General features: G+C 44.2%; 1 protein-coding gene across 1 annotated transcript in view; it reads left to right on the top strand.

The window, feature by feature from the left end:
• vta1 (vesicle (multivesicular body) trafficking 1) overlaps window positions 1-18,802 on the top strand; it is a 48,649-nt gene that overhangs the window by 2,480 nt on the left and 27,367 nt on the right. Inside the window, exons 2-3 of the mRNA XM_080514320.1 lie at window positions 12,472-12,566; window positions 16,159-16,286. Coding sequence (XP_080370446.1) covers window positions 12,472-12,566; window positions 16,159-16,286 — 223 coding nt within the window. The remainder of the gene's footprint in view (window positions 1-12,471; window positions 12,567-16,158; window positions 16,287-18,802) is intronic.

The following is an 18,802-nucleotide window of genomic DNA, read 5'->3' as shown; positions in this document are numbered from 1 at the left end:
TCAAAGCATCTAAGATGACTTCTGATTGACGCTATAGAATCCACAGGCACCACTGCAGCAGGGCGATGCTGCTGACCTAGTTGGGCCGTGGGATGTTGGGACCTGCATATAGAAAAGCAGGGAAAAAAAAAAAAAAAAATCAAACATATCCAAAGCTACCTTTTGACTGACGGGTAGAAGTAGAAAGTCTTGCGTGTTGTTGTTTTTCTGCATCAGCTGGTGATGAAATTCGACTTCTTTCTAAAACTCACAAGTATACTCACAAGCCCTGCAATTTCAAAGGCGCCCAAACTCAAGATGATCACCACACTTTATTTAACTCTGGGATAATATTCACTTGACGCTTTTTATGCCACCCATAGGGACGAGTGTTCCTCCACTCATTGATTCTTACTTAAGTATATGGTGTGTATGCATAGTAGCTGCATTTCAGACAGGTGGCGTCCCCCCCCATGTTTTGCAATCAAACATACTAAACGTATTAAATGCAGTATACATGCAACTGTTAAATTTGTACCATCTGTAGCAAAGACATCCCATCGTATGGCCAATTATTTAACATTGTATATATATATATATATATATATATATATATCATCAAGAGTTGACATACTTCTGGCTTCCTGCTTCTGCATGTTTTGTTTCTCTGTGACAGCTGAGGGAAATCATCTGTTTGATTTAAATGTTAACGATGCATCTCGTGACCAATTAACCGCAACCGATGGGTAATGAGAGAGGTTGGTATTCGAATATGGTAATAAAGAACTAACCGGTGCTTTGTTCCCCCCAGTGGGTGCCAGTGTCTGCACGTCTGCTAGTTAAGGTTCCAGTTTGTGCGACTAAGAACTTGACAAAAAAATAAAATGACACGATAAAGTCCAGACGGGCAGAACTGTGGCAGTCTCTGTTCATATCCATCAGGAACCTTTCCCCAGGCATGGCTGGAATTGTCCAGAAGTCACAGGTGGAGCATTTTTCCGGGATGTATTCACTCGGTCTCTCTGTGGAAACGCAGCCAATCACAGGCTGTGCGTAGCTCACTACCGATCCCTTATTGGCTACTGGTCACACAGGGTGAAGGTGATGGTTAGAGGCCCTGACGAGATCTGGATGAGTTGAGGTTGGTGATGTCTGCGTGAATGGTTGGGGAATATATGGAAACTTAATTTCCTGTATTGGATCATCAGGAATGTCAACTCTGTTTGACATAGGCGTGTCATGGAGCGTTTGCGGGACATTTTAAAGTGAAAAAGTTTCTGTTTACAAAACAGTGCTGCTTGGTATGCAACTTTTTAAAAACTGCTCCCAAGGTGGAACGTTTTGGCTTCAGCTTCATCTCTGTCACCGTGTGAATAGAGGAAAACTCAACAGTCCTTCTGCACATGAGCAATGAGCTCATCAACAACAATGGCGGCCACCACAGTGTCATGGCTCCCAGGCTATAGTCTCCTAGTAGTTGAGTCAGCGGAATAGCAATCCAACTTCGTCGTTTGTCCATACAAATGTCTGTGTACTTGCCTTGGATTCATTTGAATTTATTGGCAGCAGAATTGTTAAATATGTTTAATGAGTCAGCACTTTCCTCGAAAAGTCACATTTTCAATATTACCATGTGTTTTTGATGGAACTGTGGCTCACATGTCATGAAAATATGACAGAGTGCGAAATTGTGTCTGTGATTAGACAGATATACTGAGGAAGTGCTGGGGGCCTCGTATGTAATAGGTGTTTAAATTCCGCGATCTCAACCAATGTTATGTTGCGGTGTCACAACACAGCTCCAGTGGGGGGAAAGCAAGTAGAGGAAGTAACAAAATCCAAGTTGGATTAGCGGCTTTTGTAAAGTGCAATATTATTGTCGCCTTTCAGTATGAGTAAATGTTCAAGCTAAAAAACTGTACAGAACTAAAGGAGAGCCTAACAGGTAATGCCAACAAAAAAATGGAAAAACTATCCTGCCTATGGGGAGAACAGGAGCCAAAAGGAAACTCGACAAAAAGGAGCCGCTTCGAACTGACAAAAACCAGAGGGCCATACCTGATGGCTGAATGATTAAATAAAACAAAAGGCTGCTTTTACTCCGGAAAGCCACTCCAAACAAGATTACAATCAACACTGTTGCTAAATCTACACAAACAAGCCGAAAGGGCAAAGTAAAGAACTGCAGTGTTAAGCAGCGAGCTGAAACGAGTAGCAAAACCAACAGGTTTGATAAAAGGTGGTCACCAAAGGCCACAAACAGCAGAACCTAATTAGCTGAAATTCACAGCAGCCGCCAGGTCTCCTGAGCTACTGGAAACTCAGAAGACTCATTTCCACTGCGCAGTACGTGCTACAGTACAGTACAGTACAGGTTTTTGTGTGTTTCCTCTGACAAAAGTTGTCGATAGTCCTGAAAGTACCAAACCCAACGATTTTCCGTAACCTCTCCATTGAGATAGTTCTGGGTACGCTTTAAAGTACTGTGCCAAAATGTTAATTTACCATGCCTTTGTATGCTTTGGCTTAATCACACAGTCCAAAGACATGTGCTGAAGGTTAATTGGACTTGTCTGTAGGTGTGAGTGTGTTCAGCTTTGATTGGCTGTGTTGTTGTGTGACGGACAGGCAGACGGTCCTGGTGTCACTCAAGCCTTCACCCAGTGTCAACAGGGACCAGTGACGATGGATGAACGAGCTGAATAAGCAAATTGGCTGAAACCCTCATTATCAAGGTTTTTCAGCTGTCGGCCATGTTAGTGCGGCTGCTGCTGCTTTTATTTGGGACTCAGTGGAAATAAAGTGAAGCAGAGAGGTGCTTTCATGGGGAAGAACAGAGGCAGCTTATTGTGACTGTGGCTGATCGAGTCGCTACCAGATAAGATTTAACCGAGGCCCCGTTTACATGACAATGTTTCATGTGACGACACTGAATACATTAGGAAAAAAAGTGTTTCGTTTGCACTGCAGCAGCGGATACACTGACAATGACGTAGTTCGGATGCCAGACTGTGGGAGTTCGCTGTTGCTTGATTTTGTAATGAAACCACACAGACGTGTGCGGCGAGCAACGCGCTATAAACGTGAACAAAATCGAGAGAACCCGACATTCGTATGGGTTGATGACGAACCAGTGAGTCTCAACCATTGAACTATCGATATGGACTATAAAAGTAGAATGCGGAGCACGAGTTGTACCACTATAGGGGCCGCCATGTTCGTTTCCGTGCATAAGCAGAAGAAACTATTTATCATGGGGGTGGGATGCGCAGTGACAGCACTTCGTTGCCTCCGGCAGTCTGTGCAGGGGGGGGGGAATTGCCACCGTGAAAGAAACGCTCTACCAAAGTTTTTGGGATTCATTGTCGTGTAAACGGGCCTAAGAACAAACACTTTCCCAGGTTCAGTGATTGCAGTGATTGACGAGGCTTCTGGTCGGACGAAGGAAGTTGCGTTGTTTGCCGTAGTCGAGCCAAAGCCTGTGGCTCTTCCTCCAAGCATGATTAATGTGGGCTGTTGGGAATGCAGCCACTTGTGTGAGGGCCAGTGATCCAGCCAGACCACTGGAGGTCAGCAGCACCATGTTTCTGGGACTCTGGGCCTGGGAAGAGAGAGAGACAGGTTGATGAATGTTCACTTAGAAGGAAGTTATTGCTTCAACAACAGAATGTTGGAGTACAAATAGATGCGATATGTCTTGGTTAAAAGGTTTTTCCACACACTTATGCTGATTTATAGCAGAAAAAGAACCAAAAAGTTTGGCTTTTACTGTCGCGTACAGCTTTACAGCTCCGGTCCTGTGTTAACAGTTTGTCAACGAAGAGGGAATGTCGGCAGCTGGGAGATATTCGAAGAGAAGTGACACAAGTACAGCAGCGTGCAGCTTCTCCTCTGCCGGGCCGTCATGTGTCGGAGCAGCAAACAACTCGTCAAACACAAGCAAATTGATAAAACGGCTCCAAAACCAGCACAAAGCGGTGACGCTTGCAGCAGGAGACAGAGACTCCCAGCTGAGTGGCAAACACTGGAAAAGTGACTATATATAAAATAACTGAAGCTCTTGCCTTGCTGTAGTCACCACTTTGTGTCTGTTGTAGATTTGATCAGCTGGAGCCGCTGGATCGTACTGTGAGTGCATAACCCTGTGGAAAAAAACCCCAAAATTGAACATCCTGTTGCAGCAAGTTTGAAATCTTCTGCATCCTTTTGAATTACGGGAATGCCATGTGGTAGTTTTCAAAATAATATATGCACAGCGACTCATAATCCTCGGCTCAGAGCGGTGGTTCAAGCAGATTGAATCCATGAAAAGCCACAGATGCCTTTCAGATCAAACCTTCATAAAAAAAACTCTCTTGTGCTTAAGCTACATCATCCATTCATGAATTTATTGTCTGAATTGCAAGCATGCAAAACATTTTCAAGGTCTTTAAATATATGGACCGAACAAGCTACTCATGATAGAAACGCGGATGTAGGTATTTTCTGAGTAAAAGTGTCTCCAGTTTGACTTTTTACCGTAATATGTAACAACTTTTCTCATCCGTCATGTTCTTGTTTCTAACTTTCTCCACAAACAACTGTTGAGGCGCTCACTAATTGGCTAACAGACGGCGGTAAACGTGTGCCGTCGTTGGGTTTGGTAAGCAGTCACCTCCAGCCCACTGTGTCTGAGCCACGTTGTGTAAAAGCTGCACTCAGACACTTTTTCCTCACTAGCTTTTTAAGACATTCACTCGAGAGATGTGCTTGGCTGTAATGACTCTGCACCTTCATGTATTTTACAAACGTCCCATTTATTTCAATTATGGAACCCGTCGGCTGAAGTTTCTTGTGATGCGGTTTGACTGCAAATCTGCTGCGTCGACTTGTGAGGGGATTTCACAATAAAAGCAGCCTCATTGCAGAAGTCTTTTCCAAAGAATAGAAAGGACCTTTCACAGACGGAACCTCCACTTAATCGCTCAACAAACTGTTCATTGATTAGGTTGAAGCTCAATCCCATCGGGTTTTGGCTCTTTCGAGTCGCGTCGTCGTCGTGCCATCCCTCACTCGGCCGCCGCTCTTCATCGGCAGCTCTATCTAAATTGTCCTGCTAATGCCAGCCAATATTTTAGCCCCAACCTCCGCCCCGCAACGGGCCGATCGATGAGGGTTGAGTCAACGTCGTGATTTGTTTATCTGTAATGAAGCAGTGTAATTCACCAGCAGCTGACGGCGCCTGGCAGGGTTTACGAAGAGGCCGTTTCAGACTGATTGGATCGCCAGCGTTATGAATGAGCCCAGGGTTTAGTCCCGCCCTTACAGGCACACTCCCCTCAGCGATTTCTATAAAATGCACTTCTATTATTCAGGCACTTTGGCATTGAAAAATCTCCTCATTTACTTAATCTCAGTGGCTCCATATGAGTGTGGCTTTCTTTGGGGTAGCGTGTAATCATTCCCATCATAATCTGATAACCAGCAGCTGCTTCAGAAGCCTGGCGTTAATAAACCTCTTAGTGGGGTGCTGTTGAAGTGAATTCTGAAAGAAACCAAGAAATATACAATGGAAGCACTTGATTGTCTTTTCTTGTGCCGTTTTTCTTTAAAAAAAAAAAAAAAAAGAACATGAAATAATAAAAAGGATCATGTAATCTTTCTCTTCCGCCCGTCATTTGAGGGATCGTTCTTTCAGAGTTGAAGTTCAGTTTTATAGCGAATTGGCAGAGGGCTATTGACTGAACATTGAACTATGTTATCATGGCTTAATGACACCGTACATCTGTTGATCTCAGGTAAGGTTATTATATTTAGTCAGTTTACAGGGACGCTAAATGATAGCGTCGAGAGCACGGCACAGCCACAGTCCCTCATTCGTCCCCAGCATTGGATTGTAATTAAAGCACCTTCATTTTCCCTTCATATTTAAACTTTTTAGACTAAAAGACTCGTCTTAATTAAAACTTTCTTCAGTCCACAGAGAAATTGGTTGCCGAGAAGAGCTCTGGTACAGAAATAATTATCCTCCACACTCACCTCATATTTTGCTCAACTCCCAAGTGGCCTCCCACAATGTAGCAGCTGAAGACAGTACCTCCACTTTCTGGAGAGAAAAAAAAAACCTCTCTTGGTGGAGGAGTAAGATGATTGAAACCACGACTGTTTGTGCTGTTTACACGTCAACGTTCTGAAAACTGCAGAAACGCTGAAAACAATGCCGTTCGTATAATGAAACCACACACACGCATGGAAATGAGTCCAGTCCACACCATTGTGATGCATTTGCAGCTTTTCCAGGGTCTCATCTGTCACATTAGAAGCACCGGCTTCAAGTATTGGCTTGAGCCGACTGGGGAATTGAACGCAGACGCAGTGGAAATGTGAAACACACCTCCTGTTCTTGAGAAGTGTCTTTAAATGGAAAGCTATATCACTTAGAAGTGAAGACTTTGCGCCTCTGCTGTTTCTCATCAGTGTGCCTCCCGTGGTCATCTGCCAAAACGACATGACAGTAGTGCCTGCAGTCACGTCCAGAACAGATATTGTAAAGTTCCTCTTAGTATTTTATGATGCTCAACATGCGCGTCTGCTTTTCTCCAGCCTCATCCTCCTTTAACCTGCTTTAACAGGTTTTTACATGCTGTGGTGCTTTAACTGTAGATTTTCTCCTCATTCCTCCGGCGACTCTGAACATGTTTCATTCTCACACACACACAAAAAAAAAAAAATCTCCAATCCTCCTTGACGTCCTTGTCGCCCGTGCCAGAGACACGATGCTGGCGGAGATTCTTCACGCCAACGTCAAAACCGCGTCGAGGCTGTGGCGTTCTGTCAGAACACTTTACAGTCATTTCATTTTTTGAAGCGTTGATTCTAAATGAATGCAGTCGCGTTCAAAGAAAACTCGATTCTTTAACCCTGCCAGGATTCACCCCCATGTATAGAAAGCTGCCGCGTACATAATGACTGCGGAGAGAAGAGCGGCTGCCTTGGCTGGTCTCTGCAGCAGCCGCTGACAGGACGTTGCATCCATTCTCCTATTGGTACAGTGGAGGCTGTTTCTGCACTTGTGTGTTGTCGCCCGGTGACTCCTGAGAGGTGCACCCTCAAATCCTGTTTCAAAACAGTATCAAGAAATCTCTTTGATCTTTTGCCTTTTTGAAAGTAGAAACCTATGAGAATCAGTACATTCTGGAGCTGGGAACTTTGGAAAGCTACAAGTACTTGTCCAAATGCTATCAAATTGGCAACAAGCCGTTGTTTTTAGGTTTTATGTTTCAGAAAGGTTTTGCGTTTACACGGCAACATGTTGAAAACAATGTCCGTCTACATGGAAATGGCAGAAAATAATGCAGTTTTCATGTTGCGCATTATAATACATACACTTTAACAGTGTCAAGTACACAGACACTCCTATGGGCAGACGATGAAGTTGGCTCGTTGTCACGGTGACCGTCAACTATAGAACGACCAAGTCCCAGGAGATTATGGACTGGGAGTCATGACACTCTGGAGGCAAACGTTGTTGTTGCACTGTCCCATTATGCAGACACAGTTAAACGGACTCCTAAAATGCAACATACGTTCGCCACTTGCACTAATTCACTAACTTCCCCACTGGAAAATTCCCAGTTTAACAGTGTCCAGGTGTATTTTTCCACACTTTCCAGTTCCTCACGACGGCACTACTGGGTGTTTTCCAGAGGTGTGTGTTTCGTGGTTGTTGTGTTTGAATAAGACTGAAACGCCCCAGAAAGCCAGCAGGATTTCCAGCACAGGTTGTTCCTGTGTGGTGACGTCAAAAGTTGTTTCGGCGCACGTTGTTGGGACGCGTGCGACATTCGGTTGGTGGGAAGCGTTCCTCAACAGAACACCGTACGCAGCACCGTCGGTGTAGGAGGTTCACGCCGCTTCAAACGTCTTCACCACCCGCGGAACGAGTTTGACTCGCTCCTGTGTGTGTCAGCTGGCAGCCACCGCAGACCTTCATCTCAAGTTTATCGTTTTGTGGTGATGAAGGACGTGAAAATAAACAGGAAGGAGCAAAATTAAAAAGAACAAAAACAAAAAGGCTGCAGCTGAAAAATTTCGTTGGCTCCTAATTATGCCCATTACAGTGGCGAGAACGGGGCAGTAGAGTGGAAAGCTTTCACCAATTACCACAGACCTCCAAATGTCAGCAACTAACATCCCGAAGGGTTAATGTTGCTTCTTTAACAGTTACAGGTGTGTGTGCGCTATTTTTTATTTTTGGAGTGGGGAGTTACAACAGACCAATCATATAAAGCCTTTATATAGAATTTTATAGAATTAACCTATAGGTGAAATATTCTTATGTCAAAGTAGACACCGAGAAACTTTAAAACAAAAACGTGAATCATAGTTTTGTACATGAGGTTTGAGTGTTATTGTCAGCCTCAGGCTCAAAAGTCATTCTTGGTGCCACAACATTTCTGTGAAGTTATTAAACTGTAAAAAGTCATGTGAACAGATAATCACTGGCCGAGCGGACCAGCGACGCCATGTTGGGCCACAAGTTGGCGGCGTATGTTAACAATGGCGACTAAAACGGACAATCGTGTGGACAGATGACAAAGTTGAGTTCTTTTTAAAGGTGACTCAGTTATTATTGTCGATCTACTTCCGTATGTGCAAGAGAACTATTTTTGACGACGCTGGTGAGCATGTGCAAAAACAATTTTTCACTGGAAAATGTTGTGTAAACAGGCCCTCATAGTTTGGCTCAATTCAAAGTTCCGACTGTTTTGACTCAACTGTGATGGAAGAACTGACTTTTATGACTCTCGAACGACCCTTTAATGGCTTTTCATTTAGTATCTCTCTGGCTCTTCTATTTTTCACCTTATTCAGCAGCTCTGTTGCAACGTTTCATTAAGCGTCTTTTTGCCTCCAAGTCTACTGATTTCAAACATTACGGTACTTGTAATGGCCAGCAGAGGGCTTCACCATTGGGGGGTGGGGTGGGGGGGTTGGTGCTTGTGTGTAAAAGGCCGTAGGGTCGTGGTTTTGGCCTGTTTTCCATCTGTTTCTGTGGCCTCATATCCTCCCTGCTATCACAGCCCTCTGTGTGGTTCTTCATTGTCTCAGTGTGAAACTGACTGCTGCTCTGCACGAGTGCTGATGGCACAATGGCTTCCTTTGTCGCCCGCCGTCCGGCACGCTGGCTGCTTCACCACTCGGTGTGTGTGTGTGTGTGTGTGTGTGTGTGTGTGTGTGTGTGTGTGTGTGTGTGTGTGTGTGTGTGTGTGTGTGTGTGTGTGTGTGTGTGTGTGTGTGTGTGTGTGTGTGTGTGTGTGTGTGTGTGTGTGTGTGTGTGTGTGTGTGTGTGTGTGTGTGTGTGTGTGTGTGTGTGTGTGTGCGTGTGTTGACTGGTTGAGTGCACTCTGTGGCTTCATGCAGAACACACATGTGTGTCACACTGGTGCTTTTTTGGAAACACTAATCGGGCCGGGCTCTTGGCGGCTGGACAGCGACACCCCCAGCCTGCCGCGCCTCTCTGAAGCGGGACATTGTTCCCGTTGATGCTGAGCAGGACAGCGACGCTCTGCCGTGACTCAGCCACTCGAGCATGAGACGGAAACGCGTTCAACGATTTCTGGACGTTCCCTCGGGAAGAGCTCACCACCAAAGAAGACATCATCGTTTCCTCATCGCCGGTCATTCTTGATCCCCATTAGTGGACACAATATGACTTTATTCATTCTTGACAGTATAGTTAATTTAGTCCAGCAGGGCGATGGTGTATTTGGACAGTATACAGTCTCATCATGCACTTGATAGTGTCTTTTCTTTGCGCGATTTAAGTTTTAAGTGAAAACGCATAATATTGCGCAAAGAACAAATACACTATAAATAGTAATTTGATTGTTTATCAACTTGCACGAGGGCAAAATAAGTATTTACTGTGGCCATGGTGCGCATGTGCAGTAGCAGCGTGCCCGCGTTTTAAAGGGCGACGGAGGCGAAGCATTTACCAAAAGTTCCACCTCGGGATCCGTTTTCAAAAAGTTGATGTTTTCACTGGCCCCGAGCGCCGTTGAGCGTAAACAAGCCCTTATTCTGTTCAGCTTTTTCAGACCGTTTTACCTCAATGTCGTCCTTCAGTTTCAGGAGCTCCACCTGATTTATTCCATCTGTACTGTGGTTTTGGGATTACATTTTTTTTTCTCTGTGTAAAACCGATGACAACTCAACATTTATCAGTTCTGCTCTCTGAATTTAATCCATCTCACATTTATTTTAAAACCCTCAGTCAAACCCGGCTGCTCTCCTTCCTCTCCTCCCGTTTCTTCCCAGACTATTACAGGACGTCTCCTGATAAAAGTATTGTGATGTTAAATTCAACAAATCAAAATGTACATGTGGGCTAATGTACGTCGATAAAACCTCCCTGGAGCCACTTCAGTCAGTTTACCTCCTTGCTCATTTGCCAGCACTCTTCTGGTATTATATATCATGTGAAAAATCACGTTGTACAATACGTGGTATGCGTGATAATTTTTTTTTATTCTTGCTGTTTTTTTTGAAAAAAAGTACATTATAATGAATCTCATTATTCTGAAAGCATTTTTCAAACAATCGGCTAACTATGATCTCAACAGTAACTAAATCATAATGTGAAAGAATAATGCGTGTGAGCTGCCTGCCTGTGGCTTCAACAAGCCACCTCAAAGGTCTTTTGTCCACTATATTAGTCCGACCCTGTTGTCCAAGTACCTGTTGTAGATTCTTTACTCGAGCGTGTTTTGCTGGTTTGAGCTCCACTTAACGCCGTAGAATTGGTCAGTGACTTAATTTCCCACACTGGGCTTTGTTTAATTAATGAACATCATCGCAGCATCGGGAGTGAGTGAACACCACTAATAAATGGAGGTCCTTATGTAGGCTAATTACGAGCAATGTCCCAGGAGGAAGGTGGTTCTGAGTCATTGGTGGAGCCAGACCGCGGAGCCGCAGGTCACATTTTCATGTCACTTCAGTCGGAAAAAAATATTAAAACTACACGAAGAGAAAACAGAACAGCTGCACGGGCTTGAAAAACAACATAAGAAATGACCAAACGAGCGAAGAATTCTCTCCAGTTCCAGCTGAATCTTTTGTTTCTCCTTCTGTCTGTCTTGTTATAATGAACTGATTATCTTTCGTGTGTCTCATCTTTTTGGCTCAGTCTCGACGTGAGACCATTTTTAGTGTTTTCTGGATTTTGAAATGTCAAGCAACAAATGATCTAATCTCAAAGTAATCAACATTAGATCTTTATCAAGTTTTTTGACAGCTCCGTGATGTAATTGGAGGAAAACATCTTTCTAGTTGGACCCGGTAGTGCCAGTGTCTACGTGGGTTCTCTCTCGAACTGCAGTGATGTTTTTCCTTTGTACCGACTTAAAAAGCAAAATGTCATCAGCGATCGTAAGTCATTCTAATTATTGTTTGTCACTCAGTATTTAAAAAAACCAAAAACAAAACAGATCTTTCTTCCTTTCCCATGTCATCCATGTAAAAGTGTTTTGGACCAGTTCAGCGCGGCTCTGAGTTCACATGAGGTAGAAACCTTCTGGGATCTGGTCTGCTGTCAGTGCTGCCGCTCCTCCACCAAGTAGTCTGACGTCGGCTGATAAATCCTCATCAAAGTCGTCACGTGAAAGCACAAAACGTTCGTTGCGTTTCGCGTGTCTAAAAAGCTACTTTTGGGTACTGTTGAGTGCCGCTATCTATTCCCAGCGACCTTGTATCAGTACCGCATCGGTTCAACTGTAAAACCTACACATCCCTAATCTCAACTTTGTTCTTTTAAAGTACAAATGTAGTCATTTCTCTCTAATCAGATTGTCAGAAAATTATTCATTTGCTTTTATTCCTGCTCCTTTCCGGGCTTAATTTTGTTTTAATGTGTGGTTTGAGTGAGTTTCTCTACACGACAGCATCAGGGATATAAGTATTAAATACAAGTTTAAGATTGTGTTTAAATATACTTATGTAAACAAGTTGTGATTTTTAGGTATGGACTTAAAATGTCCATTAATAAGCTTTGCTTATTTCTTGAGATTTCTTCAGCCAATAAATCCATCCAGTTGTAAAAGACTTAAATGAAGTGGGCCTTTCTCTAATGCCGTACGAGTTCGCGGTCTTACATTTATGAGGTGGTTCACCACGTGAAAATAAGAAGCTGAGCGCACAACTAATTGACAGATGAGGGATTGTTATTATTGGAGCTGTGATGTGAAACCTTCTTCAATTTGGCTTTTGGGAGGTCAGGTGAAACATTTTTTTTTTTTTTTCCATCCCGTCCTGGTCCAGAGCAGAAGAAAACACTTTGTGCTTGTCAAGACTCCATAACTTCACCGCCTGATGATTCTTCCACATGACTCGGGCAGACGTTCGAACCAGGCTGCAGAGGAATGGGCTTTACTGAGCAGTAAAAAAAAAAAGAAAAAAAGAAGGGTGTAATTCTTCACCCCTTTCATCTTTTCTCCTCCTCCTCTGCTGCAGGTCGGCTCTACGCCATGCAGACGGGCATGAAGCTGGACAGTAAAACACCGGATTGCCGAAAGTTCCTGGTCAAACTCATGGACCAGCTGGAGTCGGTGAGTTGGACTCCCTTCAGTGCCGTTCCTCCCTGGAGGATGTCCCCGGGGGGCCGCCGGGAGAAGCTCCTCTGATTGAGGATGAGAGAGTTCAGACGGCTGTTATCTCTCTGTGGGGGCTGCGAGGGACACTGGGTTAGGGGCATGACTCATCATTCACTGTGCCAAACTAAGTGGGCTTTCGGAGGACGCTTTCTTTTGTGTTCGCATTTCCTGAAGAAAATCCCAGTGTGAATGCTGAGGCTGACAAACGACGCGACTGCAATGCTGAAGAAGTTGGAAAAAGCTGAAGCAAAAATAAAAATTTCAGATTGGTAGTTTAAGAAAAAGTTCTTGAAGAAGAGGTGGTTTCGGTAAAGGTAAACGACTGGGGGTTTAGGAGAAAGTTAAAAGATTGGCAATTTAAGAAATAGTTATTGAAGAAGAGGTAGTTTAAGGAAAGGTAGAGGACTGGTAGGTCAAAAAAAAATGTTGTTAGTTCAGGAAATGGTTTTAGAATAAGAGGTAGTTTAAGGAAACGTAAAGGACCAGTCAGAAAACATTAAAGGACTAGTAGTTCAAAAAGTTGACGTTTAATGGATTGGTAGTTCAAGAAATAGCCATCGGAGAGGTAATTTGAGAAATTGTGACAATATGTCAATAAAGTACTGAGTAATGGTGGACGCTTCCAGCATTCACAGATTCACGAGTTGATTCGATAAGCTATATTATATCAGGCACATTTCCTAACTTTCAGACTCTTATGAAGGCTGCAGGCCTTCCGACGTGTGATTTGCTATTACATAACAGTAAAGCCGAACGTTGTTCGACTGACCTACTGTCAACGAAAACACAAAAGCAGAACGCACACACTTGACACCCTCTGAGGACGTTAAATCCCAGGCCCGGGGGCCTGGGTTAAATCCCAGGCCCCCGGGATGGCTTACAAAACACTCATCTAAATGATTAAAGGGAAGCTGACAGGATGCCTGAGAGTCGTTCATCATTTCGGAGGTCATCCTGTCGAGCTCTTGACAAGTTCACTCCACGTTAATATTAAACATGAGCACATGTGGCTGGAGGCGTGTCGGGAATCTTGTTGGGGTTCATCCAGGTGACATTTTTCACAGCTCTTCGTGATGACTAATGGCCTTCTGTCCAGAGCCAAGGCTCAGCTGACAGTCTTATGGCCGCCTCTATCTGGAGATGTTGACCACAGCTGCAACTCGGGCCTGTTTTATCTCCTCCACCACAGGAGCACATGGATAAATGGCTCTTGTAAAATAAACAGGGGAGCTCCATCGCTGCTGTAATGACCGCACGCACGCACACACACACACACACACACACACACACACACACACACACACACACACACTTGTGACGTTGGCCTGCTATGGTTACCTGCTGGAGCAGCTGTGTGTGTGTGGAGTGGTGCAGAGCGACCTCTAGAGGTTTGATGGACAAAGCAGTGGACTATAACCCTAAGAACAATTTAGCATCAAAAGATGTTTACTACTATGTGAGCATGACACCTGAAAGCATTACTGGTACACCATGTCCTCTTGAACCAGGAATGATGACCCTTTACACCATGTAAGACTAAACTAAACTACACCGGCTTGAAATGTAAATATTCTCCTGTGAGATAAATCAAAATGATTTTGTTATTTGTTTGGTGGGAGTACTGGGACATTTCGATAATGACACAACTGGAAGGCAGAATCTGCAGCCCAACAGTAGAATTTGCTGTAGTAATCCAAAAAGCCAGAGCATGCGCTTTTCCACGATGGCATCTCCGTCAAGATGCCATCAAGTTGAATGTTTCGTGTTGAACCTTCGAAGGTTCAACACGAAACACGAAACCACAACAAGAATACAAAAGTGGCCAAAGCTGCAAGTCAATAGTTTGTGAGCTTTCATAAGTGTGACATTGGTGACCGACAGGTCAGACTTACGACAGTTCGGTTTTATGTAGCACATCTGTGTTCAGGGGGCCACTGCTTGACAGTCAAGGCTCCTTTCAGCTCTTGCATAAGGTACAAGCTCTCCGGCCTGCCGTCAGCACACAGGCTAATTAAGATTTGTGGGTTTGTTGTAATGAGGAAGGGGGGGGCGGAGGTGAGACGAGACGTCCCAGCGAGGGTCGTACAAATGAGCCTCTTATGAATAGACTCCAGAGAGAGAGAGATAACATATACAGACTTCTGAAGCTTAAAGTCGACAAATGACACACCGTGGGTCTGTTGAAGTAAATCTTGATGTTTATGAAAACAGGATCGTGATATTTGGGTGATAATCCAGCTCCAAAGAGAAGACAAACGAGAGCCGGTCAAAGTCTTTATGGAGAACGAGGAGGAGGCGGAGTCCCGGGATGTCCCACGGCGACGCTGGACTCCACTTTATTGATCACTCGGAGCCAATTAAGCACAGAGATGAAACGCAGTCCTCCCTTGAGTTTTACAGAAGCCTCAGGGATGTTCATTACTGTCGCGCAGACGGAACGCGCATCCTGACTAACATCCGCCGCTTTGATGCGTGTGTGTGTGTGTGTGTGTGTGTGTGTGTGTGTGTGTGTGTGTGTGTGTGTGTGTGAGCGCTCGTTAATCGCGACGCGTGTTGTGATTGGCTCCGGTGTCACACGGAGCCTGTGCCTGCTGCTGAAGACAAGACAAGTTCAGTGGAGTTTTCCGATTGAGGACATCCCGAGGTTTTCTCTGTGTGCTCTGCCCCTTCACGAACTGTCGCCGGTAGCTGTGAGTCACTTCTATACAACCAGTGAGTCAGGACCCAGACCACTGCAGTCTCTCTCTCTCTCGCTCTCTGTTTTTTTTTTTTTCCACTTTCCCCTGATGACCTGGCTCATACGTACAATACATGCCGGACTCATTAATTCTATTTTCCACTGTCATCGCCGGCTCAACTCTCTGAGGCTTTGCTCTCGCCGGGACGGTGGAAAATGGCTTGTTTTAAAAATCAGTTTCATATGGCTCAGGGTGGGAAATCTGCAAAAGTTACCAGTCCGACGCTGCTAAATTTAGAGGTTTGTCTGCTGCTTGCAGCCTCAGAGGCTCAGCTCTATAACGACTCGATCAAACGGTGGAAGAGGAATGAACCCGCAACCGTTTTGAAAGTTGTCGATGGTTTAATTCGCTCAAAGTTTGAGCCGTCGAAGGCAGAAACGAGAATGACGTTTGGAGTCTCTGTTCAGCTCACGTTTTCGTAATATTCCCACGGTAGTTGTCCTCCTGTTATCTCGCACTCGGCTTGATGGCTTTATTTTACTTGCCTTCGGCCATCTCACACACACACACACACACACTGACTGGTCTGCTTGGTGAACAGTGTGTCTATTCAGGCTGATCCACCTTCAGTGCTTTTACCAGAAACCTGAAGCCCTTCTGGACTCCGGCAGAGGAAGAGAGTATTTAATATGAAGGAGGAACCACACTGCGGGTTGCTGGAGTGAAATCAATCAAGTCCGCCAGACGATGACGACCAATATGGCCAAACCAAATTCTCGTCCCTCGAGTAACACAGTGAAGCCGTTTGGACTGTTTGATGTGGTTTTACTATACTCTCTTGGATCGTGTGTGTTTGTGTTGTTCTGCAGATGAAGAAGGAGCTGGGTGACAATGACTCGATCAGCCAGGAGGTGGTCGGCAATGCCCACATTGAAAACTACGCCTTAAAAATGTTCCTATACGCCGACAACGAGGACAGAGGAGGACGCTTCCACAAGTAAGAGACACGCCCTTTTGCTTCCGTTTGTGTCTTGTGGTTTTATCTGTTGATTACATCATGATATTGGCCTCAGCTTGAAAACTGGAAAAGGCCTTTTAAGGGAGATCAGTTGTCAGCGTTATCCTCATTCTGTCGCTCTCAGAAAGGTCGGTCAAGGTGGTCAAAGCGGCTGTTGCCAGTGTTTCCGATATTAAATCGGGAGACATGACCACTACTGGACAAATGGGAGCTGTGGGTTGCCGAATACAATTAAAAAAAAATACAATGCAATTTGTCGTGACCCAGAGCACCAGACAGTTTATTTCAGCTTTGATCATTTTGACCAAGGGGTGTCAAACATAAGGCCCGTCGGCCAAGACCGGCCCGCAACAGGCTCCTATCCTAGCAAATAGTAAGAAAATATGAAGAAAACCGATTTTTTTAACACATTTCTCATGCGGAATGGACACGAACATGCCGTCAGGTCACCCTGGCAGCAATGGATTTCTCTTATATAGGACTTTTTAACCGCTTGAGGAGTCCTCAAAGCACTTTACATTGTTGATGACATTCACACATTCACTCACAGAGCAATGGACACATTAAGGTGCTCAGTCCATCCACAGGAAGCAGTTTGCGGTTTTAGTGTTTTGCTCAAGGAAAACTTGGACACGTGAACATTCTGATCAAGAAACAACCCGCTCTACCACAGACGCCTCTACAAATTAAAAATATAGACATTTTCATCCCGTATAATCTGTGCCACACCAAAGAAAAACTTTTAAAGTTCAAATTCCAAGGTCACCGTGGCACTTTTTGACACGTCAGGTTGCTGATGCAGACAGAATTTCAGAATCGGTTGACATTCTATCTTCCTCCCTCTCATTTTTGTTCGTGTCCACCATATATCCATTCATCTCTTTAATACAAGCTGCTTCGGCTGATGTCTGTTACAGCGACCACTGTTTTTTTTTTTTTTTTTTTCTTCCTGTGATAAGCATATTCCACGTGGTTTTGATACAAATGGAACATCTCACAACGTATGAACAGGAGCATCATTAACAATAATAATCTCTTCAGGATATGAAAGTTTATGGCGCCTGAGGTTTGAAGGCCTCCATATTCAGACAAGCAAGAGCTAAGAAGAGACACACACTTGAACCATGAATCCGTCGATCTGTTGCTATTGACAGCTGAAACGCCTGTAAAGGAGAGTGAGTAGAAAAAGCCTTTTATTCAGTGTTTTGTGATAAACACGGCAATAAAACCATGCCTGTCCAGATGCTGGCTTGTCCTTGTTCACTCCAGCTGTATTATAAGATCATATATACTGGCGGAACACCAGACTGGACAACATGGAACGGTTTGAGGGCAAAACTAAGGCCTCGTTTACAAAACAACATTTTCAAGTGAAACTGGAAAACATTTGATGCATTTCGGGTGACCGTTTACACGATCGCGGTGTTCGGAGTCACTAGAAATTCACCTTTCTGTGACCTGGCAGTTTTATAGTTGACAGTCACCGTATTAACAAGCTGACTTAGTCGTCTGTTCATACGGATATCCGTGCACTCCCATTGTTAATGTTTATAGCGTATTGTTCTCTGTTTTTATAAAAAAAAACACACACACACACACGGGCGCAGAGAACAACGCCAAATAGAGGCCTGGCATGTTAATTACACCGTTTTCGGCGCTTCTGCCTTTTCCCTGTAAACGATCTAAACGTTGCTGTGAAACGTGTAATTTCGTGTGCAAACATGAAATTTTAATAAAACGGCAAACGTTTGCTCTTGAAAAGTTGTTGTATAAACAAAGTAATAATAAACGAATAATATAAGCAAGATGGAGGGAATTGAACCTGAAGCAACTGAGCCAGAAAATATTGATTAAACAACAGAAAACTGTTGTTCTTGCGTCCGTTTTTGTACTTATGTTTCGTGCATTCCCTGCAGTCAAGATGGTGTGGTTTGATTCTGTCGCTCTTCGACAAATAAAAAGATCTAAAAGCAACCGTTCAGTCAGACTGAAAACATTTGGATCTGTTGGAGGAAATCCAAAGTTTGAATGTGAACCACAACTTCACAGTGTCGGTGTGAGTTGGACCTCCAGACAAGCTGTCAGTTGTCTTAGCAGGAAGGTACCGCGCTTGATCTTCAGTGCATATCCTTCTCCATCAACCCAGACTTTTCCCACGTCGTCAAAGTACCCAAAATATGTCCTTGGAGTCTCCTGGGTCAAATCAAAACTTTGTTTACAAACCCCAAAGTGGCATTTCGTCTGACGGACAGTTTTGGGAACCGCGACAAAGGTTTTCCTTCCATACAAGTAGAACGTTTGGCTTCGTCGGCACAGCCACTGCTGTTTCAGATTAGGAAACCGCCTCATTCTGTTGATCTAATGTGAGGAAGAGGGTCTGATATGAAAAATAACCCGATAAGGCTGTTTTAACAGGAGTGTTTTGGTCTGTCATTTGGGCGTGACTTAAACCTCTGTTAATGCCACAGCTTTTAAATCTTAATAGCAGAACTTTT

This window comes from Blennius ocellaris, assembly GCF_963422515.1.
Source record: "Blennius ocellaris genome assembly, chromosome: 18".
Taxonomy (NCBI): Eukaryota; Metazoa; Chordata; class Actinopteri; order Blenniiformes; family Blenniidae; genus Blennius; species Blennius ocellaris.
The sequence above is the reverse complement of the archived record's forward strand: the minus strand, read 5'-3'. Positions and strand labels throughout refer to the sequence as shown.